This window comes from Physella acuta, unplaced genomic scaffold (assembly GCF_028476545.2).
Source record: "Physella acuta isolate Inbredline_101_S28 unplaced genomic scaffold, ASM2847654v3 ptg000210l, whole genome shotgun sequence".
In the NCBI taxonomy this organism is placed as follows: Eukaryota; Metazoa; Mollusca; class Gastropoda; family Physidae; genus Physella; species Physella acuta.
In genome coordinates, this window is record NW_026731729.1 from 570902 (window position 1) to 597841 (window position 26940).

General features: G+C 38.9%; 3 protein-coding genes across 7 annotated transcripts; 1 reads left to right on the forward strand and 2 right to left on the reverse strand.

Annotated features, from left to right (window-relative positions):
* Positions 1-640: 640 nt before the first annotated feature.
* LOC131937451 (actin-like protein 6B) lies at positions 641-6329 on the reverse strand. Its single transcript, XM_059294901.1, has 14 exons — positions 6204-6329; positions 5521-5597; positions 5150-5318; positions 4794-4894; positions 4596-4693; positions 4400-4494; positions 3199-3305; positions 3024-3110; positions 2539-2600; positions 1437-1551; positions 1252-1332; positions 1037-1132; positions 853-939; positions 641-765 (listed from the first exon to the last, which is right to left on the reverse strand). The coding sequence occupies exons 1-14, from the start codon at positions 6226-6228 to the stop codon at positions 685-687; spliced, it is 1281 nt and encodes a 426-aa protein (XP_059150884.1). The 5' UTR covers positions 6229-6329; the 3' UTR covers positions 641-684.
* A 55-nt stretch (positions 6330-6384) lies between these two features.
* Positions 6385-14763, forward strand: LOC131937441 (U5 small nuclear ribonucleoprotein TSSC4). 4 transcript variants are annotated; one of them, XM_059294875.1, is made up of 2 exons: positions 6385-6520; positions 13303-14763. In XM_059294875.1, the coding sequence occupies exon 2, from the start codon at positions 13315-13317 to the stop codon at positions 14212-14214; it is 900 nt and encodes a 299-aa protein (XP_059150858.1). In that variant the 5' UTR covers positions 6385-6520; positions 13303-13314; the 3' UTR covers positions 14215-14763. The 4 variants fall into 4 exon arrangements, with proteins under 4 accessions (XP_059150858.1, XP_059150857.1, XP_059150856.1 ...); XM_059294874.1 differs by lacking the exon at positions 6385-6520 and adding an exon at positions 6618-6657; XM_059294873.1 differs by lacking the exon at positions 6385-6520 and adding an exon at positions 6680-6767.
* A 513-nt stretch (positions 14764-15276) lies between these two features.
* On the reverse strand, positions 15277-26565 carry LOC131937442 (PDZ and LIM domain protein 1). 2 transcript variants are annotated; one of them, XR_009386227.1, is made up of 4 exons: positions 26126-26565; positions 19960-20108; positions 17727-18045; positions 15277-17682 (listed from the first exon to the last, which is right to left on the reverse strand). XR_009386227.1 is itself a non-coding variant. In XM_059294877.1 (3 exons), exons 1-3 carry the CDS (start codon positions 26225-26227, stop codon positions 17946-17948), a joined length of 351 nt encoding a protein of 116 aa, XP_059150860.1. In that variant the 5' UTR covers positions 26228-26565; the 3' UTR covers positions 15277-17945. The 2 variants fall into 2 exon arrangements, 1 of the variants encoding a protein (XP_059150860.1); XM_059294877.1 differs by having other exon boundaries at positions 15277-18045.
* Positions 26566-26940: the final 375 nt, after the last annotated feature.

Here is a 26940-nt window from a genome sequence, read left to right on the forward strand (position 1 = left end):
ATTCTTAGCTTTATGTATTTTCTGCATTTTCTAGTCAGTTTTAAGCATCCCAATATTCTTTAGTGGGCTCTAGGAATTGTTTGAGCTGGTTTTGTATCATTTAGAAGAAATAAACAGATTTTTTAGGTTTTACTCAAATTAAAAAAAAAAATCACAAGGATTCATTGTTTTATAAATTTTCATAAAAACTAGCCTGGAACTTTCTAATTGCATTTTCTAGTAACCAGATTCTCTAGAAATCTGTACAACCTTTTTACTTGTCTTCATCTTAGATTTTTTTTGGTGTAGTGAGTAGTAGATTTTCTTTCTTGTGTATAAATATGTAGTGCATTTTTGTGTGCAATAATTGTTCCACTACACTTGTTTTAAAAAAAACACCCTTTTTAATTTAATTTTTTGGCTATTTTCTAAGCCAAAGATTTATTTTGACTTTCCAATCTTCTCCAAGCTTAGTGTGTATGTACGTTTGAGTGTGTGCCATCATGTTATAGAACTTTAAAAATAAGTTTGGGATCAACGTGTAAACAAATTAAAAACATATTCTTGATCAACAAAATGATTGTTTGTTCACATTTATTACTAACATTAATACAACATCAGTATGAAATTATATAGGAGCATATTTTACAGTAGATTAAAAAAAAGATTAGTGACAAGAAGTACATTTGATGAGAACATAAGGAATTATGGGCATTTTCTTTCCACTATCTGTTTACCACCCTCTTCATATTCTTGTTTTGAAACCCACATTTGCTGAAAAGCACCCTGAAAATTCAGTTATAAAGTATTAAAATATATTTTAAGGTGTTTTTATTTTAAAACTGAGCCTAGATTTGAAAATAAAATACTAACCAAAGAGGCCAAAATTGAGCCACCTATCCAACTACTAAAACGTCTTTCCGATGAGCTTGATGCAGCTATTACCTTTAACCTCATGCTCTGTTGGAAGTTAACCATAAAAAAATTTCTTTAAATAAAAATTGCCTGACAAAAGAACAAGAAATGTTTTGGTGGCTGGTGAGAAAAATGATCTTACAGGTGGAGTTTTGGTACTTAGGTCTCTGTTAAGTCTATCTGTAAAACCTTGCAACAGTGTGTTCCCTCCAACACAAATAATGCTGCCATACAAACTCTGAAGCAAACAGAAATATTCTTAATAAAAAAACTGGTAACATGTCATGGTATAATTAGCTTACATAAATAAAAATCCATTCAAGTGAAAGGGGACTAGGCAAAGGATCTTATACTTACTGGTCTGATATCAATATCACACATACCAACACTAGATGTCACAACATGACCAACACCTAGCATGGAGTTGCCACCTGATTCCTGACAGAATTTTAGAATGATAATAGATCAGCTAAGTCATTTTCACTCTTTTTAAATTCAAATAGTATATTGGTACATTGTGTATTAGAGATAATGAAATTTACCTTAATAAATGAAGGATCAAAGAGACCTTCACAGACTTTAAATCTCTCACTGCCAAAATCTTGGTTGTAGCCATGTGGAAATTCATAATGCACAGTAGGCATAGAGTCTGCTTGGCTAGACATTTAAACCAATAGGTTGCATTGTTAAAAAATGTTGCTAAAATAACACATGTATTGATTTAACAAGAGGAATTTTATAATTTCATATATGTATATATCTACATATATAAAAAGCAATGTATGTGTGCGTTTGTCTGTCTGTTTGTTAGACTTTTGTGCATTACTACACCTTTCATCCGATCGCTATGAAACTTTGGGAAGTTTTTTCTTTCTATATATGGTATATAAAAAATAAAAGTCTGATTCAGTTCAACACCGTTCATCCAAGTGCCATGAAATTATGGGGAGTTGATGAGAATACTCCTGGGATGGTACCTGCGGTAAAATAAATTTTCAACTCAGCACCGGCGGTGCCCTGGCAGAGTGCGATTTTGTTCCCCGAGCACCTACGTTTCTTTTAAACAGTGCAATAGACTATGGATAATACAGGGTGTTATGGTCGTTCACAAAATTGAATCAGACACGTTTGCAGGCACTTAGGCAAGGTGCAGTTTGACACCCTTGGCTATCCCATGAGCACTATGGCACCTACGTTTGTTTTAAACAGTGCCATAGACTGTGGATAAGATTGGGGTATCATAGTCGTTCCCTAAATTGAATTAGGCATGACTGTGGCATGGTGCGATTTGGCACCCCGGGCTATCATGTGAGCACTGTGGCGCCTATGTTAGTTTTAAGGATCACCCTACAATATTGAAAAGGTGGCACATGACATTCGATGAATAACCTGCGGTAGTGTAACCGGGGGCTCCAGAGAGTGCCCCTCTACGTCCCTGACACCTGGGTGACGCTAAAGTGTGTTCTACCTCACTATTACGGAGAGTTGTTAATGTACATTCAAAGCTTACATACAGGACGCACTGGGGCAAACCCGTGCCATGACAAATATAATCCAAGAAATATAGCCCAGGCATTGTTTACATTCAAATAATTCAGTTTTTGAAATCAAGATCACATGATGAATGTATAAATAGCTCCAAACCTTTGATCGTAAGGTGCATCAGAAACCTGGACAATAGTAGCAGCAAAATCTTGCAAGACATCCTGGAAGTGAGTACACATTCAAACAATATTACATCAATATCAGTACACCATTTTTGGCAGTATGTATGCATGTCAACTTAAAAGGATTCCTTAAATAAAGGCTAAAGATTTTTAATAAAATGTCCAATTTTTAAAAGTCTACACATTTTTTGTTGTTTTTTATCCTCCGACTAATTTTCAAGGCAATCCTTCTTTACAAATAAGTTAGCGCATGTACGGATTTAAGATTGCCTAATATTACTCTTGATAAAAAAAAAAGGCTATTACTAGGCTAAAGAAACTCCTAGAAAATTGGTCAGATGGGATATATCGTAAGTTAATTTTGAAATGGTTCCTAAAGCAGTAATTATTACTGGGAAAATCATACAAGTAGACAACCCTGTACATATCTTAACCATATATAGAGGTTAAAGTGTGACTAACCTTAACCATGTAGTTGTGAAATGATTTTGTTACATTCAAGTTTTCTTTTTTCTTCCATTTTGCTGGCTGAGCATCTGCTACAATCTCCTATTAAAATCAAAGGATAAACCATAATACACACTGGCAAACTATATAACAAAACAGTGTATTAGAAAGACTACATGGGCTACACTACCTTGCTATTTATCATGTAAGGGGGGACAATTTCTATGCCCATTTCCTCCATTAGTTTCTTGCATTCAGCTGTGACAAAATCCCCAGCTAGTGGAGATTTCACAATATCTGAAAGCAATAGCACAAGGGTCAGTTGGTTACGGCAAATTTGCTAGCTCAATTTAATGTGACAACCTTCTTTGCCCTTAATTTTAGTGTTAGAAGGGATCCACTACAACACAATTAAGTATACGTCTCAACTGGTTATGTGCCATAGAGGCCCATTGACTCCAATTTCAGCCTGCTATTCTTTTTGGATTTGCTTCCAAAGCCTTTGTCCAACCAAGAACAAATAACAAGGCAGCAGTTGTTTGATTTTGGAGTTCTGACGAGCATCATCTGCCTGAGGGTTTGAACGAGACTTTTCTGTTTAGCAACCATGAACTTTACAGACTCGACCACGCCGACCCCTACAACCTTCTAATTACTGCTTGAATATGATACAAAATTAGAGCTGTACTCTACAGCACAAATGTATATGGTTTTATTTAGTTCTTGGTGTCTGTGGGTTTGTTGTAAAACTTGTAGCTCAATTTTGACTCACTTCTAATGCAGTGATTTTATTTTAACTTTCCAGATACATTCAGTTATTACTACTTCATCTGAAGAAATATAGGTAAAAATATATGTATCTTGTAAATAGCCTTCAGATTTTTTTTGAGTAAAATAATAGAAAATGTTCTCTCAAAAAAATAAATAAATGCAATAGCTACATCTCAGTATAAACCAGGAAGTGGCCTGGAAAGTTTTTTTTACCTCAGTGTGCAACATGAATATGGTAGCCCATGTCACCAAAACTTGGGGCATGTGCTTGTACATGTTGACAACTACTATAAAACTATATACCATTTTGAATACAAAGTTATTGTTTGAGTCTGGGGATGGTGTGTTTGTACAGGAGAGTGCATGATTGCCAAGTCCTGAGTTTGGATCTGGGCAGATGAGGACTCTAGCTGGGGGCAGCAATGCCTGACAGAAAACTCCAAAATCAAACAACTGCTGCTTTGCAGATTATTTTTGGGGTGGACAAAGGCTATGTGAGCAAATCCAGAGAAAAAAGCAGGCTGAAGTCAGAATTAACAGACGTTTAATTTCAAGAAAAAACTATTTTCATTGCTGGGTCGGAAATGTTTTCAGACCTGCTCATTTTCCTAAGCACTTACACTGGCTGATTACATAACCATCATACACTGGAACAGCAGAAGTCTGTGTAGCACCACTGTCCACTATCAAAGCTGTTGATCTACCATTAGCAAATCTGAGCAAGTGAGTTAAGGTATCTTCACCATATAAGTTTATATCAGATTTGAAGCACATTAAAAATTTTTTTTTTTGTGTAACTGTAATTTTCAAGGATACGCTGAAAGGACTGGGTTTTTACACAAGAAAAATGCAGGCACATTGTACTTCTCAAACATGATCTCTGTCAACTGCTCTCTTTTTGCTTTTGTGATCCACTGAAAATATATTGGTTACATTTAACAGATAGGAGTGGTGTTGTGATAATTTTATAACTTCAAACAGGATGTTAATCTTAAAGGGGATAAAACCACTTACTGCAGCTTCTGACATTAAAACTGGATGGAGGTTGGAATCTGACTTGATACTGCGGCTGTACACATAGTCCATCATTTTTTCAAACACGTCCCAGTTCTCAACTGTAAAAAATAATAAGCCATCAAACCATTTTTTTTCTACTTCTCTAACTAACACCCCACTCATTCCATCCCTGAGAAAAGTTGTAACTATTAACTTACTCATTCCATCCCTGAGAAAAGTTGTAACTATTAACTTACTCATTCCATCCCTGAGAAAAGTTGTAACTATTAACTTACTCATTCCATCCCTGAGAAAAGTTGTAACTATTAACTTACTCATTCCATCCCTGAGAAAAGTTGTAACTATTAACTTACTCATTCCATCCCTAAGAAAGGTTGAGAGCTCCATATCTTTAACTGGATGTTTCATGTACACAGTGTCAATGAGGTATCTCTTTGGGGTGATGTTGTTGTCTCCTCCATTCTCCATGTCCACAGAAGCTTCAATATCATCCAGGACACCAACATGTGTTGGTATCTCAGCCTAAACCAATAATAGGCATATAAATATAAAACAAGCTTTTCAAGAAAATCTGTATTGTTTATCTTAATCAAATGAATTTGTTTTATATACTATCCATTTGACAATATTTTCTCAAAGTAAGACTAATTACATTACAACTTAATAGTAATGTAGTATTCTTAATATCATTAGGGATAAGTTTAAAATGTAGAAAAAAGTCCACCTTAGGTGTGTCCTCGCCAGCAAAGCCTGCTCTAAATGAATATGATCCAATGTCAAACACCACTGCACCAACCTCATCTAAGAAATATCAAATTAAAATAATATAGGCCCTACCATTAAATCAATTTTCTTAGCATACATTCCCTGGTATGCTGATGATGTTCAAAAATTCAATCAAGTAGTGTGGTATGAAATACAGTAAGAATAATTATAATTATTATCCTTAGTCTAAAATCTAAAATACATAGATCTACCCTTAGTCTTGAGATCCGATAGTCATACAATTAACTCACTGAAACAAACAACAACTAGTGCCTACATCTTGCCCTACTTTAAAAATACTTGGTAACTTAATTTTACTAGGAGCATGCCTACATTTTTTTAATGCCAACTTTAAAAGCTAATCTAATAGACTATAATTAATAGTCCTGTTATCAATAAACCAACCAATTTTACTATAATTGTTGATTGGCTATGCAACCTTTTTTTAAATAAATTTATCTCAGTTCCATAGGTAAACTAATCACTAAAACTAACAACAACAACAGTGTGTAATGCCGGTATTATCGATAATTGGTTGTGATTATTTTATTTTGAAATAAACTCTTAATTGTAATTAGATTCTAGCAGACGCTAATTGACCTAAAACCTAACAAAATGGCACAAAATTATTAATTAATGTACCTCCACCGTAGACTCCTCCACTCATTTTGCTGTCAGCTTATTTTTAAATGTATAAAAAAGAATTAACTAGGCTATAGAATATGTTATTAAGGATTGAAGAAAGCTTCTCGATAGACAAAAAACAATGAAACAGGAAGTTCAGAATTTTAGTCTGGCGATGGAAATAAAAAAGTGCGACTTCGCTTTCCGTCAAGTGATGGTCAGGCCTAGGCCTAACCAAATTTCTAGATACAGATCTTCTTCTATACATAAATAAATTTAGATCAGTGGATATAGATTCTAGATCTAAAGCTAGCAGTAATACTAAGGCACTAAATGTAGTCACGTAATATAGATCTAGATCTACTTTAATTATAATAATATGCAGTGTGTAGTCACTCCAATCACTCCAATCAAGTCCAATCCAATGCGTCATGCCAACAAACGAACTTACGAAGTCTTCCTGTTGTTCAATGTTCAATCAATGTTAGCTACTCTAACAGTGTCTAACACATTTTCTAACAGTAACACTACAGTTACAGTCTAACAGCTAACTCTACTACGTCTAGGCTACTAGTAGGAAGGGTTAGTAGAGTAGGCCTAGATCTATATACTTTTATTATTTTTCCCACGTTTTCTTTAACTTGCTTTCTCTGTGTCTTTTTGTGTTTGTCTTTCCAATCAAATCTTGCGATCGAAATTTCTGGCACTTCCCAGTTAGCTAGCGCGCTGAAATTTTCAGGGAAGCTTTCTTTTGGATGACCATAGAATATGCAATTGTTATTATTACTAAATTGATCAATGGAAACATTTTATTGAGCATTTTAGACCGCTATATAATCTATATATATAATTCTCCTCAGCGAGCCATTAGAAAAAAACCAGCGACGCGTAGCTCGCGCGCAGTGAAGCGAACGATTCCACGACGCGACAGGCTTAGGGGGAGATAATTTAGTTTGAACCGACTTAAAACTTACAGGAGGTAGGCCAGTTTGGGGGAGACGATATGGTCGAGTGGTTGGGCACACGATTGCTATCCCACTCGACACGGGTTCAAATCTATGTGTTCTAGTCAGTAACGTATTCACACAACGTGTTTATTACGAGTTGTCTTTTTACGAGTTGTCTTTTTACGAGTTGTCTTCGTTTACCCAAAAAAAGTGAAAAGATAAAATGGATAGCAAGATTTTATTGCAAACAAACAGACAAAGACTAAAAAGTAGAAAATAATAATCATTAAAAAAGTTTTAAAAAACCCACGTTTTCTGATTGAACTAAAAAGTAGAAAATAAACGCTATACATCACAATAATGCAAGCGATCACTCTACTATAAGCGATCAAAAACGTGGGGCGCCGTGATTTTCTTACAGTTTCTAATACAGTTTCTACAAGCTCCCTAATAAAAGTCAATAGTATTATCTAATCAATAGTAATATAACTTTTACTTCGGCGCCCCACGTTTTTCATCGCTTATAGTAGAGTGATCGCTTGCATTATTGTGATGTATAGCGTTTATTTTCTACTTTTTAGTTCAATCAGAAAACGTGGGTTTTTTAAAACTTTTTTAATGATTATTATTTTATACTAACAAAAAAGGCTACATCTACCGTCTAAGTAAAGTAAAGTAAGTCTTGTAAAAAAACTAGTTAAGTTAGTTACTAGGTCTAGTAGAATCTACGGTAATCTATCGCTTTAGCGTAATCAATTCGGCCGTCACTAGTAATGTAGGGATAAGGTAACTAATAAATATGGCTTAAATATAAATATATTTTTGCATATTTTACTAAAATACTAAAGATAATTGAATATTAAACCACATTTAAGGTTTAAATCAATAAAAATGTCAGGAAATTAAAGTTTAACAACGATGTTACAGGTACTAAATTTGCTATTAAAAACAGCGGCCATCTTAAGAAAATATTATTTTGAGTCATTTCCCTTTAATTTCTATTTGTATGGAAATGTATTGATGTTTGCTATTAAATAGGTTAGTCTTGTGTTTAAATACAAAGCATGCGTTTTTTTTTTAAAATTCTGCCCTTTAAACAATTTAATTGACTGACAATAAACATCAGTTCTAGAATTATTATTATGAGATGTAATTTTTATACATTAAGATACTCCCTATTTTTATAGAGCTACCACTACATATCTAATGTTTATTTAAATATTAGTTTGAGTTCATTCTTATTGTTTGTGTTATTGTTTGTTTGCTATTTTCATTTAATATGTTCATGCTTTTTTCCTTTAATTAGTGATTTAATCATAAATGACGTCCCGTTTTTTGACCTCTCTTCACCTTAACCCCCCCCCCCCCCCCCCCCACCCCCCATTTTCGCCGTCACGAAATAGTCGTAATGTCGAAAATTACCTTTTTGCCCTGTCTATTAAAAAGTCAAGCCATAATTCTAATGAAAAAGATATTTTCAGCATTTTTGTATTAGGCGAAATACATAACGTTTCACGTTTCTTACCCCTCCCACTTCCCGCGTAAAACGTCGTCTTAAAACCAGTTACTCCACCCCTTAAGTGCGTGATGTCATTTATGGTAGATGTCAAGTCCTATATACATTTTGAATAACCTTTGTTGTCAAAATGTTGATACCAAATACCCAAAATGAGTTATATGGGGTTGTCCATAAACGATGTCACATATGCAATGCTAATGTGACGTCAACTTACGCAGGGTGGTCGGGGAGGGGATGCGTGACGTCTATTTTGGAATCTTCTATAAAGCTGTGCTCAATGAAAATGAGGAACATAAAGCGTTCGTTTTCATGCATACATTTGTTCATAACTATTGCATGCCTGTTATACTAAGCGGTGTTAAACAACTACAGCACATCATCCCCGCCAAAAAGGGCATGTCATTAAATGCCTACCGACGAAAATAGGCCGCACTATATTGACTCCAAATGAAATAACTTCTGACAACAAGGCTCAAACCAAGTAGCCCCTGGCAACGATATTCGACAAGAGTCCAAGACAATTATTGACTAGCAGGTAAAATGGGACAAATTGAAAATTGAAAGTTTGTCGCACCGGGTGACACTCGACCTCGCTACGCCACTGAGCTAATGTAAAGCCACAGCTCAGTATATGCTTGAGTTTAACATAAAATAGTGTTAGCAGTGGACAGCCTCTAAGACTGTGCATTAGGAATACGGCCGTCGGCAAAATGCTAGAGTCCGACGATATCTGAACATCAATTTTGTCTTTTATAAAGCGTGAAGAACCTTTAAGACCTGAGCTTGGCCCCTGTTGACACCACCACTAGCGCATGTCCACATAATAATCACACGTTTTGCGTGGAGCTTAATGGACAGACGTTTATAGGTCGGACCGGGAGCCTAAATGCATTTACCGAAGCCGCTGTGTTACGGGCATTTTAGAGCCGAACGTCTCAGGGCAGCATGTTGCAGAAATTAAAAGCACGTGAATTTGTATAGTAGAGGGAGAACATCATGCCACTGTAATAAATTAATCACCAATATAATTCACCGAACTAAAGTCATTTAGATCTATTCGTCAGGTTAAATGTCACTAAAGTCTCATCGCCATAGTCGTTTAGTGCCTGTTTTGATTTTTTTTAATTACGCGGTATCTTTCTTAAACATTAGCCTAATGACAAACGACGTCACGCGCGTCGCGAACTTTGTGACGTTGTGCTTAGTGGGGGGATGAAACGGCGTGGTTGAGAAAATGACGTATTTCTTTTTTTTTTTAACAGACGAATAAGTGATAGATTCTAATTTTCCTACGAACTATACGTTGATCTAGTTTTTTTTCTAGAGGGAGATATCAGTATATTGTGATGGGCGGTTTATATATAATCTCAATATATTCTGATCTACTACTATTTATACGGCAACTATTATACTCGTGTGGAGGACGGGAATCAATCTTATGTTCCGCAGACACTAATTAACAATGTCAACAACTTAGTTTATGAAATAACATGAACTTTATTAACACACACTTATAGATCATTTTCACAATATCAAATAATACGTCCGTCTTCTACTATATCTAACCCCCAACTAACTTCACTGCTGCGTCTTACGTCATCGGTACATTGTCGCACCATGCTCACGTCACACTCATGCCACACATATTTTATTGAACACGCGCACAATACTCTCGCACCAAATCGTCTACAGTCAAGTTCGTACCGTCCTTAGTAACCTCTACTCGTCTAGTCTATTTCTATATATCTACGCTATGACACATATTGTGGGTGTTTGTTTTTGTAATAATGGATGGTGGGGAGGGGTAAACATTGACTACTGAAGAAATCAAAACTGATGACAGCAGAAGGCAAAAAAAAAAAAACCATGTGGTATTCATATGTAACTAATTAAAATTTGAACCTATTTTAAAAAACACAATAATCTTAATTCAGAAAAAAGTGTAGGCCTAAGACTAATGTCTACAGACAAAATAAACAACTAGGCTTAATTAAATGGATCGCCCATAAATGACGTCATACTTTTCCCGACAATTTCCCTCTCACCCAATAGTTAATAGTTACTAAAAGCAAGATGATGATTTAATATCATATCGCAGTTCTACTATACTCGAACCCTTAATCACAATTTCTAACGAAAACGAATATATTCTTCATCATTTTTGAAAAAATATTTTACACCGTCCCATATTTTGAGTCCAACGTCATTTATGAGGAATATGGACGACCTAATAATTGACAAGTTAAGGGGTCATCCATAAATGACGTCACGCTTGTTTTGACGATTTTTACCTCCCCCCTCCCCTCCGTCACACGTCGTCACAAAAAGTCAGACCCCCCCCCCTAAAATGACGTCACACATCAGCCTATAATCCCCCCATCAAAATTGCAGTTGATTTTTTTTTAAACATCGATATTTTTCCAAAATCTTGTCTGAAATATGTCAAAATACAGTATTTTAATCAATTCCTATTATAATTTATTAAAACTGTTTTCTAAAAAGCTAAATAATGTCTAAAATTCGTTTTCTAACATTTCTTATCTATAAAGCAAAAGTGTGACGTCGCACCATCTGAACCCCCTCCCCCTCATCACACATCGTCACAAAATTACCGACCCCCTCCCCCCTACGATTGTGACGTCATTTATGGACGACCCCTAATCCGTACAAAAGGGTTTAGTAAATGTTGGACATCCCAAAATTTTTTGAGATCTTAGATGTACATACATACATAGCCTTCATTTCACTTGAAAATGAAATTAAAGATAAGAAGACGGCCCTCTGTCTTACTTATATTAAACAAGACATGTATGTATATTAAACAACAAAGTCAACACAATATACATACGAATAGGCATTTTTATCCAGGGAAACTACTCTAAATTTTATTTGGAAAGATGGCCGCTGTTTTTTTTCTACTAATATTTATCTCAAACACCTAGTTTAAAGTTAGTTTCATGTTATTTAAATTGTTTTGGTCACTGTTTGTTATTTTAAATCAATTATCTGTGATATTTTGTAAAATTTGACTTAAATAAACTTATTTAAACAAATATATTCATCAGCTACCTCTCCCGCACATTACTACTGCAGCCGAATTGATTACGCTAAAACGATAGATTACCGAATCTACATCGATCTAGTTACATCTAGTCTAGTAGTACATAGTACTTAGTACATATTACTACAAGTACAAACAACTGTTGTTACTTGTCATGAATTAGTAATTTACTAGTTCCTAGAGAATGGGTTCCCAAGGCCTACCCTGCTTTCTTTTTCCTTGAGGCCTCCAGTTTAGGGGTCATCCATTTATATTATATGGCATCAAATTTTTTTTTAGAATTTTAGACCCCCCCCCCCCGTCCACACATGTCTACTTTTGACTAACCTCCCCCCCCCCCCAAATTGGATGTCCACAAAAATTTAGTAAACCTCTCAAAACATGCTGAAAATCTTTTAATACATTTACAGTAATTTACACATGTAATGTTTACCTTGCTACATTATTAATTGTTAATGTGGATGATATTTAGAATTGACCCTTTGAATTCCGGCCAGATCGTCCCCCCCCCCCCCCCCCCCCCCCAGCGTGGCCTCAACCAACCGACAGGCTCGTTGCATTGAGTGGTGGGAGGGGGTGGGGGTGGGTAGAGTTTCATTGGCCCCTTGAAGATATGCCTGGAGGAAACTGAGTGGGTGGTATATAGTTACATTTCTGATACATTTATTCACCCCTTGTGCTGTGAATATTCAACACGAGATCTGCCGATTTAATGTATAACCTACATTTTATGTGCATATTTAAAAAAAATTTTTTATAAGTATTTTGTTGTTAAATTCAACATGTGGATGTCCACAATAACCCAAACCCCCAGTCCACAGAAGCAGATATTTTTCGGCGTGCTCAGGTCGGTACAGCTCATGGTTGCTAACTGAAGTCTCGAGTTCGAACCCTCGGGCAGATGAGGCTCGTTAGCTGGGGACAGCCAATCTTCCAGGAGAGACAACTCCAAAATCTAACAACTGCTACCTTGTAGTTTGTTCTTGGTTGGACAAAGGCTATGGAAGCAAAGCCAAAAAGAAAAGCAGGCTGAAATTGGAGTCAATGGCCTCAATGGCGCATAACCAGTTGACGCGTATCCTTAATTGTGATGGAGGCGTGGTCGAGTCAACAAAAGCTCATGGTTGATAAATTTGAAGAAACCCTCTGGCAGATAAGGCTTGATGAGTGGTGTAAATTGGCTATTGATAATGCAAAATGATGTGGTCATATTACATATCTTTACCACACTTTAATCTGAAACCCAATCCTATTTGAGTTTGTTTTATGGTATCATACTGTATTGTACTATAATAAGATCCAGTAAAACACCCAGTAAAGTTGCCCCTGGTGATCCTTGGGTCTGATGAAGTTGATTTCACTATTTATGTGACCTCAGCATAGAAAGGGTTAGTGTGGTCAGCACTGTGCCCAACAGACAATGAACGTTAAAAATAATTTTGTTTAGCATTTATCATAGTACTTTTTATAGTTAAAATACTTTGATTATTGATTTTCTAATCAAATTGCATAAAAAAAAACATCACTGTAGCTTTAAGCCAGTCATTTCAATAAAATCAAATGGGCTTTATGTTTCTGCTAATTTTTCAGGACTAAGCATCGATGGAGCCAAGTGACAAAACAGATCTAGAAATGTCGTCAGATTTTCATCTCCGTTCTGGCACAGATCTGTTCACATCTCGTAGGAACGATGTGTTTGCCAGCCTACAGGAGTTGGAGAATAAACATTCAGCTTTTCTCAAGGCCAAAGCAACATTCAATAATGAACCTGAATTGATGAAAAAAGATCCAGAAGAGGAAGATGATGTTGGATCTATGCTGCAGTGTAAAGACAAAAGTATGTTTTTGTCCAAACCAAAGCTTGGCAAAACCCAGAGTTGTGATTATGAGCCAGTCACAGGTAATAAGCCAGAAGAAACTAAACAGCAGACAGACAACTGTGGTAGAGTTAACGATGCCACTTTCAGACATCCACACCACCCGCCCCGGAAAGTCAGCCGGCGGTCGGATAACGTACCTGATTTTAAAAAGAACCCAGAGAAATATACCCACTACTCTCTCAGAGATGTAGATGATAAACTTCTGTCGGAGAAGGCAAATGCTAATGCAGCATTTTCTTTTTTAGAAGAAAGAAGGCTGGAAAAAGAGAAGCAGGCAAGCTTGTCAGCTGGGTACACAGAGACTGATAGTGCCAAGTATAATGTGGAGGAAACTGCCTGCTCACAGGGTAAAATGACATTTACACGCCCAAGGTGCAAGAAGATGCAGATTGATAATGTAGACTTGAAAAGTAACAAACCTCATTCAGAGGCGTCAGCTCTCATTGATGAGCCACTTGATGAGCCGCATTGTGAGGTTGACATTAAGGAGGTTGATGAGCCATTTAGTGAGCCGATGTCTGACAAGAACCAGAGCACAGACTCTGCTGGCAACACATTCAAGCCACGTAAGAATGTCAAGAGACATATTAGACACAAGGAAAGTGACGACAACTCTGACTAGAGTTTTTTCTTAAAATTCTGATTTTTGATGAAAACTGACTAGACATTTTTGGCTTAAAATTCTGACACTTGAAGACTTCTCTAAGAGATATTTGGCTTAAAATTGTGACATTACTGACAGGGCAAAAAGTTTGTGTTAATAGTAGTATAGCCAATTCATGTCTTAGTGTGTGAATGTATATCACTAATGAATAAATGGTAGTTCAGAAGGTACAGTATGCAATTATATAAAGATTTTTTCCTACTTTATTTCATCTTATCAACTGTGTATCATCAATATAAAAAAAATATATGTGCTAAAAGACAACCTTAAAAAAAATATTGTAAGAATATATTTTAAAATACATTTTTTTTTAAATTTCATATCTAAGTATAAATATCAGACAAAAATGTTGGTATCTAAATATTATAACATTGTCTATATATTATTGCAACTGCATGTAATATAAATTATGTTGTTAATGATTGTCATAATTTATGTAATAATAAGTTGAATTTTAATCATCAAAAGTATTTTGGTACTGAATTTGATTGTTAATCATCAAAAGTATTTTGGTACTGAATTTGATTGTTTTATTGTTGTTGGAATAAAATCTATCTTTTAAAGTATTTTGTTCTCCATCACTTGCATCGATAATAGTTCTGTTGCTGGAATAACTTACATGTTGGGGGGGGGGGGGGGGGGGGCACTGGTCAGTGAACTATGTTTGGCCTTACTTACCTTTGTTATTTTATTTGGAGGTAAGGGTAAGCACCATGGGGCACCAAAAGTATTTAACTTCTCTTTAACCTGCATTGAGAATCAACTACCTCTATAGCACTACTAATAGCAGCCTGCTGTGGTTCTTTGTTTTATGCTTGGTTGTCCTGAAAAACAGCCTATGATGACTTGATGACTGCCATTACTTTGATCCAGCTTCTTTTTTAGTACCCACCTCCCCCCACCTACACTGTTTCAACATCCAAAAATAAATGTCTATCCCCCCCCCCCCCACCCCCCTGCACTCACCCTGTGAAATAACACTTGTTGAAATACCTTCATACCAAAATAAAAAAATAAACAGGAAAATCTCATTTTTAATTGACTTAGAAAAAACGTAAAAAGGGGAAATAACTGACAAAAATGCAAAGAAACTGAATTCATGATTGCTACGGACAACTTCGAATTTATACTTATGATTGCTATTAAATATACAAACACGATTGCAACATCAAATATACAATCATGATTGCTACAAATATAATATACATAAGGTACGTGCGACAGGAATCATTACACTGGTGCAGGCTATATTGTCTGTAGAAAGTTGAATACATTTACAGTTCTATTCAACTAATATATGTATATGTAGGCTTAAGTTATATATCTATCTGATATACCATACCCTAGACCTAGACAAAACTAAGGTTCTATCAGATCTGCATATATCATTGACCCAGCTGTTTGGCTGTACATCGCTGACTCAGCTGTTTTAAAACCAGCTGAGTAACGAGGTGGCCTCGACTCTAACAAACATTCGACCATTGTTACATGTTGGCTCACCATGTTGGCACCAACTGGGACTCACACACACACACCAACTGAGACACACACACCAACTGGGACTCACACACACACACACACACAACTGAGACACACACACAACAGCTGGGAATCACACACACCAACTGAGACACACACACACCAGCAGTGAAGACCGCTACATGGCGTGCACATAGAGATATAATACATGGTAGTAGCACCTTAAATATTCCACGATACATTGAAGGTATAGACATCCTGATGTCACAACACGCGAATGAGAGTAAATCACACATCAGCAACATCACAGAGTTGAAGGTCAACATTTATCTACACTCTCTAACAATATGAGTGGAGAAGGGGACGGTAAGAAAAGAATTACACTTTATGAGACTGAAAAAATGACCCGTCAATGACCTGGTATTTTCAGTCCTCTATTTAATTTTTAAATAAATACCTTGGGATTGCTAATTGATTGGTTATATATTTTATCCATTCGGATATCTAACAAGTGATATAAACTTGAATTCTTTAAATGCTGCAACCAGGTTCTAGGTTAGTGCGACGTCTGAACACTCAGTTTGTTTAGGTCAAGAGAAAGTTTGAATCTCTGCTTGATTAAAGCGACAACATCTTTACATGCTCCAGAAACTCGCTTCTAATATTTTTATTACGGGCGAAATCAAGCGAGAACGAACAAGCAATGTGTCTACCATTTCGGTACACTCTCAGCAAGAACTAAGACATAACTGGCAACAGATTGCACGAAGAGAAAAAATTATTGCTGAAGCGGTTTCTCCGAACCCACTTGCACAAGCAAGCCAGCTTACATATTTAATGTAATAAGTAATTAGCATGTGATTGACACATTTATAGTTAACTTTTTCTTCGGGTCGTAATAAATTGTTTGAGATCTTCTGACATTGGCTCCTCTAGTGTGAGGATCATGAGTTAACATTACAAGAGAACCTGTGCTCATGTAGGCTACTGGATTTACTTGCATAGACTGCTGGATCTACTTGCAGCCGTCATGTAGGCTACTGGATTTACTTGCATAGACTGCTGGATCTACTTGCAGCCGTCATGTAGGCTACTGGATTTACTTGCATAGACTGCTGGATCTACTTGCAGCCGTCATGTAGGCTACTGGCTCTACTTGCATAGGCTGCTGGCTCTACTTGCAGCCGTCATGTAGGCTACTGGCTCTACTTGCTTAGGCTACTGGCTCTACTTGCAGCCGACCGAATGTTGACATAAGACAACAATGTGGGCGTTTTGAAATGGTTGCTGTGTCGGTTGCCAGTTGTCTTGTGTGTCCTCACAACCACAGAAGTCACTAAGACATGTGACACGGTGCACAGAGGTCACTAGGTCATGTGACACTGTGCACAGAGGTCACTAGGTCATGTGACACTGTGCACAGAGGTCACTAGGTCATGTGACACGGTGCACATAGGTCATTAAGTCATGTGACACTGTGCACAGAGGTCACTAGTTCATGTGACACGGTGCACAGAAGTCACTAAGTCATGTGACACTGGGCACAGAGGTCATTAAGTCGCATGACACCCGGTACGGAAAATCTTGATGTCACTGTCAACGAATATAAAAATATATGTAAGTAATATGCAACTTGGTGTAATACAAGTTGTATATTCTTTTCTTAAATTAAACAAAGCAGATTGATTTTGGTGTCATCCCATTTAATGGTGATACCCTGTGTGGTCCGCCACCCCGCCCCCACATTGTGACGCTATTGCCGACAGCATACTTAAAAATAAAATAATTTCCTTCCTTAGAAACTCCTCACTTGCGCTCTGAAAACATACTTTTATAATGAACATTACATAGACTTACACCCAAAGAATACAAGTGCATTGACTACATCGTGTGCTGAGAAACCCGACATTAAACAACAATACTTGGACGGAATACCGATATCCAAACCTTTACATTTGATACAAGGTACATCAACAGGTCGCCTTGAAAACCTTTACATTTGATACAAGGTACATCAACAGGTCGCCTTGAAAACAGACACCTGTCCTTAACAGAAAAACTAATTCTAAATCACAAAGGTCAGCTGAACATCATACACATTTGATTAGAGTTGTCCGAAAGTTTAGACACGTTGGCATAATGTTTTTAGTCAAAGAAGAATCGATGCTAGGATGCTGTTGCTCTCAGTAGTTGGGCTGCTGCTGTTGTTCTCAGTAGTTGGGCTGCTGCTGCTGCTGCTGGTTGTACTTCCACGGCGAAAATTTGACCGGTCCGGTGGGTTTAATACTGGAGAAGTCAGTGGATGGCCCTCTGGTGGTGATAGAAAACAATGACGTTTGATCAAGGTATCTAAACCTTAATGTTCTTCCTTCTTTTACTAACGCTAATAGAGTCAGCTGGCTAGTTTTTGTAACAGAAAAAATATTTTTTTTTGAAAAGTTTTTCTTAAGTGAAATACCAGTCAATTTAGTATTAATTTTCATGGAACTCACCATCCCAAATTTTGAAAATTAAAAATAAATAAATTTCTAGTGTGTTCTGTTACAAAAACGGACTGTTGGTAAAAGAAGGATCAATTGTTATATTGCCGATATATATATTAGCTTATGAAATTTCAAGATGGCAGGCGTTACCATGGCAACCATATTTTAAAAAGAGTCCTTGATGCTTGCAAATATTTTCCTTTAAGTACCTTAAGTTAGATATATACAAATTAATAGATAAAACGTATTAATTGAGAAGTTTTTCTTCTGGAGCCTACCCCCTTAAGGGAAATAAAGGTAAATACAGTTAACGACCAATGAGCCTAGATAGTAGTCTGAACAAAGTAAATAGATAAACTTATGTTAATGTCCGATTAGAAAAGAAATACCGCCACTAAGATACACGTAGAAAAGTAGCTAAAATTTAAGCAATAATTAATTCAAAATGAGAGCCGAACTCCTGAAGTGTAATCTATGCATCATGTCTGCCCACCAGACTGGTTAAATCACACCGTGACGATTAGCTAACACGGTGTGTGTGTGGGTTGGGGGGGGGGGGGGGCTCCTGAAGATGATGTACAAACACGACTAAACACATAGCATCAAGGTCTCACTAGAGACAGACCCACTCGTTGTGTGTGGCTGGGGCGTGAAGTGGAGAGCATCATGACTGCTACATGACTTAAAATATGACTGGGACAAGACTTTACCTGATGACTGTGACATGACTTTACCTGATGACTGGGGCAAGGCTTTACCTGATGACTGTGACATGACTTTACCTGATGACTGGGGCAAGGCTTTACCTGATGACTGTGACATGACTTTACCTGATGACTGGGGCAAGGCTTTACCTGATGACTGTGACATGACTTTACCTGATGACTAGGCATGACTTTACCTGATGACTGACATGACTTTACCTGATGACTGTGACATGACTTTACCTGATGACTGCGACATAACTTTACCTGATGACTGTGACATGACTTTACCTGATGACTGTAACATGACTTTACCTGATGACTGTGACATGACTTTACCTGATGACTGTGACATGACTTTACCTGATGACTGTGACATGACTTTACCTGATGACTGTGACATGACTTTAACTGATGACTGTGACATGACTTTACCTGATGACTGGTACATGACTTTACCTGATGACTGGGGCATGACTTAACCTGATGACTGTGACATGACTTTACCTGATGACTGTGACATGACTTAACCTGATGACTGTGACATGACTTTACCTGATGACTGGGGCATGACTTAACCTGATAACTGACATGACTTTACCTGATGACTGACATGACTTTACCTGATGACTGACATGACTTTACCTGATGACTGACATGACTTTACCTGATGACTGACATGACTTTACCTGATGACTGACATGACTTTACCTGATAACTGTAACATGACTTTACCTGATGACTGTGACATGACTTTACCTGATGACTGACATAACTTTACCTGATGACTGACATGACTTTACCTGATAACTGTAACATGACTTTACCTGATGACTGACATGACTTTACCTGATAACTGTGACATGACTTTACCTGCTGACTGTGACATGACTTTACCTGATGACTGCTACACGACTTAACCTGATGACTGCTACATGACTTTACCTGATGACTGTAACATGACTTTACCTGCTGACTGACATGACTTTACCTGATGACTGTGACATGACTTTACATGATGACTGACATGACTTTACCTGATGACTGTGAACTGGACGACGTTGCCGGCGCTCTTGATGATGTGGTTGGCCTGCATGTGCGTCATGTTCTGGGTGCCATGGTTACCGATGCCGACGATGCGGTCACCAGGCCACAGATGACCTTCAGCTGGACTTCCGGGCTGGATCTGGACAAAAAGGATGGTTGGGTCAGGGCCATACCGGCGACATGGCTGTACAAAGGGATTGGGGGGGGGGGGGGGGTTGGGAAAAGTTTACGGGAGGGAGCTACAAATCAAAATACATTTTCTCCCCCCCCCCCCAACATCGGTAATGCTGTCTCTCAAACCACACCATCGTAATTTAATAGCCGTAAAATTTGAAATGTTAACTAGTTAGAAACTAGAAAACATATTTTAAAAAAAAGATCAACAGATCCGCTGTGGACGTTTGCCTCCGGTCCCAATTTTTCGTGTGTTCGTTGATCAATGTGTCAGAATAATTACACTTTTGGTTGATTCATTGATACATTCTTCTTTTAAGAACCAGGTATTCAAAATTCACAAATTGTAAGTTCCCCAACGGTCCATAGGGCATGCAAGGCCATCTGTGTAGGCGGTACCTCATCCCCTCCCCTCCCCTTCCTTCTCTCCCTCCCTGACGAATCTCTTCCCAATGTGACGCCCTACTCTGATCTCCCTGTACAAACACCACGCTGACGGTGTTATTATAAACTCTATTGAAGGTTTGATCTACAGGAAAAGAACACATTCGTCTGATATGTGGTTCGTTTGGGCAGGCAGTCTTTATGCTGGGCAGTAGCGTAGCGAGGGGGGGGCAGGGGCGGGGGGGGGGGGGACATATGTTCCCGGGCGCCGACCTTAGGGGGCGCCAAAATGGGTTGGAAAAATAAATTGAAAGGTTGAGGTGGGTGCAAATTGAAAGTTTGAGGGGGGGGGGTGCAAATCGAAATCTCGAGGGGGGGGGGTGCAAATCGAAAATTTGAGGGGGGGGGGGGTGCAAATCGAAAAGTTTTTCCCGGGAAGGGTCGCTACGCCTCTGATGCGGGGACAGGCAGTCTTTGATAGGTTGGGGATGGCAGTCTTTGGTAGGGTAGGCTGAGCATAAAATTAGGCTGAGGCAGTCAGTCTTTGGTAGGTTGGGGCACAAAGCCTTTTGGTAGGCAGGGGCATAAAGGTAGGCAGGGACATAAAGGTAGGCAGGGGCATAAATGTAGGCAGGGGCACAAAGGTAGGCAGGGGCATAAAGGTAGGCAGGGGCACAAAGGTAGGCAGGGGCATAAAGGTAGGCAGGGGCACAAAGGTAGGCAGGGGCATAAAGGTAGGCAGGGGCATAAAGGTAGGCAGGGGCATAAAGGTAGGCAGGGGCACATAGGTAGGCAGGGGCACATAGGTAGGCAGGGGCATAAAGGTAGGCAGGGGCACATAGGTAGGCAGGGGCACATAGGTAGGCAGGGGCATAAAGGTAGGCAGGGGCACATAGGTAGGCAGGGGCATAAAGGTAGGCTGGGGCACAAAACCTTTTCTCTGCCAGGATAAAGCAACTCTGTTTGACCTCGAGCAGGGAAGCAACTCCAGAAATAACCAGATTAATATCCGCCTTACTTTTCAAGTTACCTCTGTTCCCCTCCTCCCCTCCCACCCAACACTACCGGTACGTGTATCTTGTAGTGAACAATGTCTAGCAGCCTCAGACATTGACAGTAACACACAGTTACACGAGTGTTGGTGAGTATTATGCCTCTCCTAACCATTAGTGAGCTTATTGAAGGTAATTCTTCTCTACTGTAACCACGGCTGGAACGTTATTCTTCTCTACTGTAACCACGGCTGGTACGTTATTCTTCTCTACTGTAACCACGGCTGGTACGTTATTCTTCTCTACTGTAACCACGGCTGGTACGTTATTCTTCTCTACTGTAACCACGGCTGGTACGTTATTCTTCTCTACTGTAACCACGGCTGGTACGTTATTCTTCTCTACTGTAACCACGGCTGGTACGTTATTCTTCTCTACTGTAACCACGGCTGGTACGTTATTCTTCTCTACTGTAACCACGGCTGGTACGTTATTCTTCTCTACTGTAACCACGGCTGGTACGTTATTCTTCTCTACTGTAACCACGGCTGGTACGTTATTCTTCTCTACTGTAACCACGGCTGGTGCGTTATTCTTCTCTACTGTAACCACGGCTGGTGCGTTATTCTTCTCTACTGTAACCACGGCTGGTACGTTATTCTTCTCTACTGTAACCACGGCTGGTGCGTTATTCTTCTCTACTGTAACCACGGCTGGTGCGTTATTCTTCTCTACTGTAACCACGGCTGGTACGTTATTCTTCTCTACTGTAACCACGGCTGGTACGTTATTCTTCTCTACTGTAACCACGGCTGGTACGTTATTCTTCTCTACTGTAACCACGGCTGGTACGTTATTCTTCTCTACTGTAACCACGGCTGGTACGTTATTCTTCTCTACTGTAACCACGGCTGGTACGTTATTCTTCTCTACTGTAACCACGGCTGGTACGTTATTCTTCTCTACTGTAACCACGGCTGGTACGTTATTCTTCTCTACTGTAACCACGGCTGGTACGTTATTCTTCTCTACTGTAACCACGGCTGGTATTGTGGTGAACATGCTGGTCTGTTATCTGGTTATTACACTTGTGACGTCACCACTAACGTATTACACAAATCCAGATCTAACGCTAATCCGGATAAGGATGTGTGTGTGTGTGTGTGGTAGGGGGTAATGGTGGGTAGTATCTGTGTGTTTATGTGAGTGGGGTGGGGTAGAGGTAGTAATCTTTTTTTTTAACTTTGTGTGGGGGAAGATGACTAAGGTTACGTTTAAGTTCATGTTGAGTTCATGCTCTCTCTATTGTCTATACGAAGCTTCCCAACGTTGCTTCTAAAACGTTAAACTTGACACGAGGTAGTAAAATACACGCAATGAAGGTGGGACGGCTTTAACGTACGTCATAGATTAGGTCATATTTGAGTAGCACTGGTATTTCTTTGACGGTATGTGTGTGGTAGAATGTCCAGGTGCTTTTTTTGTCACGTGGGGGGGGGGGGGGGAATTGTCCAAGGCCATTTTTTCTCCAGACGCTATTGAAAGAGTTGGAGAATTTTTTTCGGGCACCATTGAAAGAGTTGGAGAATTTTTTTCCAGACACCATTGAAAGAGTTGGAGAATTTTTTTCCGGACACCATTGAAAGAGTTGGAGAATTTTTTTCCGGACACTATTGAAAGAGTTGGAGAATTTTTTTCCGGACACTATTGAAAGAGTAGAAGAAATGAAAGGTATTTAGTAGGCTAAGCATGGGAGATGGTGTGTGTGTGTACATCCCATAATTAACTAAGAATTTAAAACGATGGTGTGAGTGTGTACATCCCATAATTAACTAAGAATTTAAAACGATGGTGTGTGTGTGTACATCCCATAATTAACTAAGAATTTAAAACGATGGTGTGTGTGTGTACATCCCATAATTAACTAAGAATTTAAAACGATGGTGTGTGTGTGTACATCCCATAATTAACTAAGAATTTAAAACGATGGTGTGTGTGTGTACATCCCATAATTAACTAAGAATTTAAAACGATGGTGTGTGTGTGTACATCCCATAATTAACTAAGAATTTAAAACGATGGTGTGTGTGTGTACATCCCATAATTAACTAAGAATTTAAAACGATGGTGTGTGTGTGTACATCCCATAATTAACTAAGAATTTAAAACGATGGTGTGTGTGTGTACATCCCATAATTAACTAAGAATTTAAAACGATGGTGTGAGTGTGTACATCCCATAATTAACTAAGAATTTAAAACGATGGTGTGTGTGTGTACATCCCATAATTAACTAAGAATTTAAAACGATGGTGTGTGTGTGTACATCCCATAATTAACTAAGAATTTAAAACGATGGTGTGTGTGTGTACATCCCATAATTAACTAAGAATTTAAAACGATGATTTGTGTGGGTACATCCCATAATTAACTAAGAATTTAAAACAATATCACGTGTCCCTTAAAAACAACAGGAAAGTGATGACGTATTTCCGCGAAGCAATCAGACGAGCAGGCAGCACGCGGTAAACATTACACAACACGCACGTGCCAAGCTCGTGACCCAACGCACGAGATCCAAGTAAAGCTGTGCACAGATTATCTATGCCGGTAACGGTTCTATTTTTGTTTCACATTCCAGGTGTAGAAGACGGCGAAACACAGGTGGGCGGAAGCAGATTTGTAAAGATTTCACCAATTTCATGTTTTGACAGAGTTCCAGAGTTACGACTTTTTCTAACAGCAGAAGTCAACAGTAGAGTAGTTTTAGGTACGGCAAATCGAAAGTACGTAATGTGGGTGTGAATGGGTGTGGGGGGGGGGGGGAGTGTATGGGGGGTGTGGGGATGTTAGATGAGATACAAAGCTGTAATGTCAGACATAGATTTGGAAACTGCCCAGTACTGGACACTTAAATGAGCTAACGTGTAACCGCCAAGCCGACAAGTGTGATAGAAAAAAAGTGATACATCTATCTTGCAAGATGCCAATCCCTCTTTTTCTATTCAGTGTGTTTACATTAGCGCTAATATTTTCTTTCCTTTATCATTTTTTAAAGAGGCAAACTCAGAATGGAACGGCGTGGTTGGACGGAAGAGCGCACAACTACTAAAGTCCATATAGCATCTCCGAGTCCGTCCAGAGAGGGGAAGATGATCGGCGGTCAGTTTAGGCGCTAGATCCACCCCTCCCACCAATACTACGTTTATGGGCGGACTCAAAGTCGGACTGACATGAGGCCAAGGTCAGGGCCAATCATGTAACACTGCGCTCAACGCTAACACTATAAAAGTTAAGGAATAAAGAATTGTTTAATTTTAAAATTAAACTGATTAGTTAATTAAGCAATTAAATTGTAATAGTTTTCCTATATTTTTCTCTTGACAAGCCAAAGATACCTTACACTTGAAACTTATTTTTTTACTGTTGAAAAAAAAAATGAATGTTGTATAACAAAAAGCAGTTACGACAGTTTGTAAATGACGTCACCAGTTGTAAACATTGACGTCATGATGAGTTGCCAGGAAGAGACAACTCACCGACCCCACCCACCGCAGGAGTGAGATAAACTTTCATATCGTCCGCTCAACGCTGAACACAGGGAGTGGATTATGAAAGATGTTGACGTTGTTCTCTAACCCCCCCCCCCCCCCCCCCCCACCCCGAGCCGCCATTATTTCCACCCTGGTGGTCTAGCATGCTGTTGTTTTATCTTAAAGCTGTTCATGAAAACTGTATCTCATTTGTTAAGAGAATTTAAAATGCTTTAAAAATATTCTCGCACTATAAATACATAGTAAAGACACACAGAGGGGAAGTATTTATCTGATTAATTAAGTAAACAGCCTGCAATTATAAAGACAAGCACTAGTTTTTTTTAAACCGTTAATTAGATACGCGTCGGAACCCTCGCCATAACCAAAACCATTTGCTGGTTTAAAAAGTTTTCTGACAACTGTTGCACACACCTAACCAACTCACCTTTCTAACACACCTGACCAACTCACCTTACTAACACACCTGACCAACTCACCTTTCTAACACACCTGACCAACCCACCTTTCTAACACACCTAACCAACTCACCTTTCTCACACACCTAACCAACTCACCTTTCTAACACACCTGACCAACTCACCTTTCTAACACACCTGACCCAACTCACCTTTCTAACACACCTGATCAACTCACCTTTCTAACACACCTAACCAACTCACCTTTCTAACACACCTGACCAACTCACCTTTCTAACACACCTAACCAACTCACCTTTCTAACACACCTAACCAACTCACCTTTCTAACACACCTGACCAACTCACCTTTCTAACACACCTAACCAACTCACCTTTCTAACACACCTGACCAACTCACCTTTCTAACACACCTAACCAACTCACCTTTCTAACACACCTGACCAACTCACCTTTCTAACACACCTGACTAACTCACCTTTCTAACACACCTAACCAACTCACCTTTCTAACACACCTGACTAACTCACCTTTCTAACACACCTGACAGACTCACCTTTCTAACACACCTGACCAACTCACCTTTCTAACACACCTCACCAACACACCTCTCTAACACACCCTGACCAACTCACCTTCTTAACACTGAGTTCTGCCGAGAAGTCCCGTCCCCCCTGGAGCCTGAATCCCCACGGTACGCCTGGGTTTCTGTGGAGCTGGACGATCGTTTGGGCCATCTTTATCAGCTGGTCACCACTGGTCAGTTCACCGGTCACTTCCCTTTGATCTAGTTTCTCACGAAATTTTCTGCACCTGATATCCCGTCCAGAACAATATTGGAATGAAGAATTAAAACTGGAACCTGCCTCTCAAGACACCGCGTGTAGCTACGGGAATCCACTCACTTTCCAGAAACGCCCAAATGTCTACATCAGCTTGGAGCTCTGGATATCGTCTGCACACAACACAGCCTGTTCTCACAACAATTGTGCAGCTAACCCGTTCTTTCAGCCAAAATAAATGTGCCAGTAGACGAGCATGAGTTACCCCTCACCCTCCCATCACCCAGGCAAACATTCCAGGTACTGTTTACCCCTTGAGGTATTTTATTTCGTTTCACCACCCACCCGTCCCCTTCCCCCCTGTAGTACAGCGAGGTGGTAATAATAGAACGCAGAGCTTTAACAGTGCACGTGTCTGTGGTGGTGAGTAACAATTGCCGATGTCAGTGTCTGTAGCTGCGTGAGCTTCACCTGTACACAGGTAGGTAGCCCCACAGTTTGCCTGTAGCCAGCGATGACGTCACAAGCAACGACCCACTTTTCACTGCCGGTATTTTTTAAATTAGATTTCTGTTTGCACTCAATGCAAGCTGAACTGAACCCACGGGAGAGATGATTGCCCACGCTCTTGCTGCGTTTAGTAACCCTTCCTTCGTCACACTTTTATT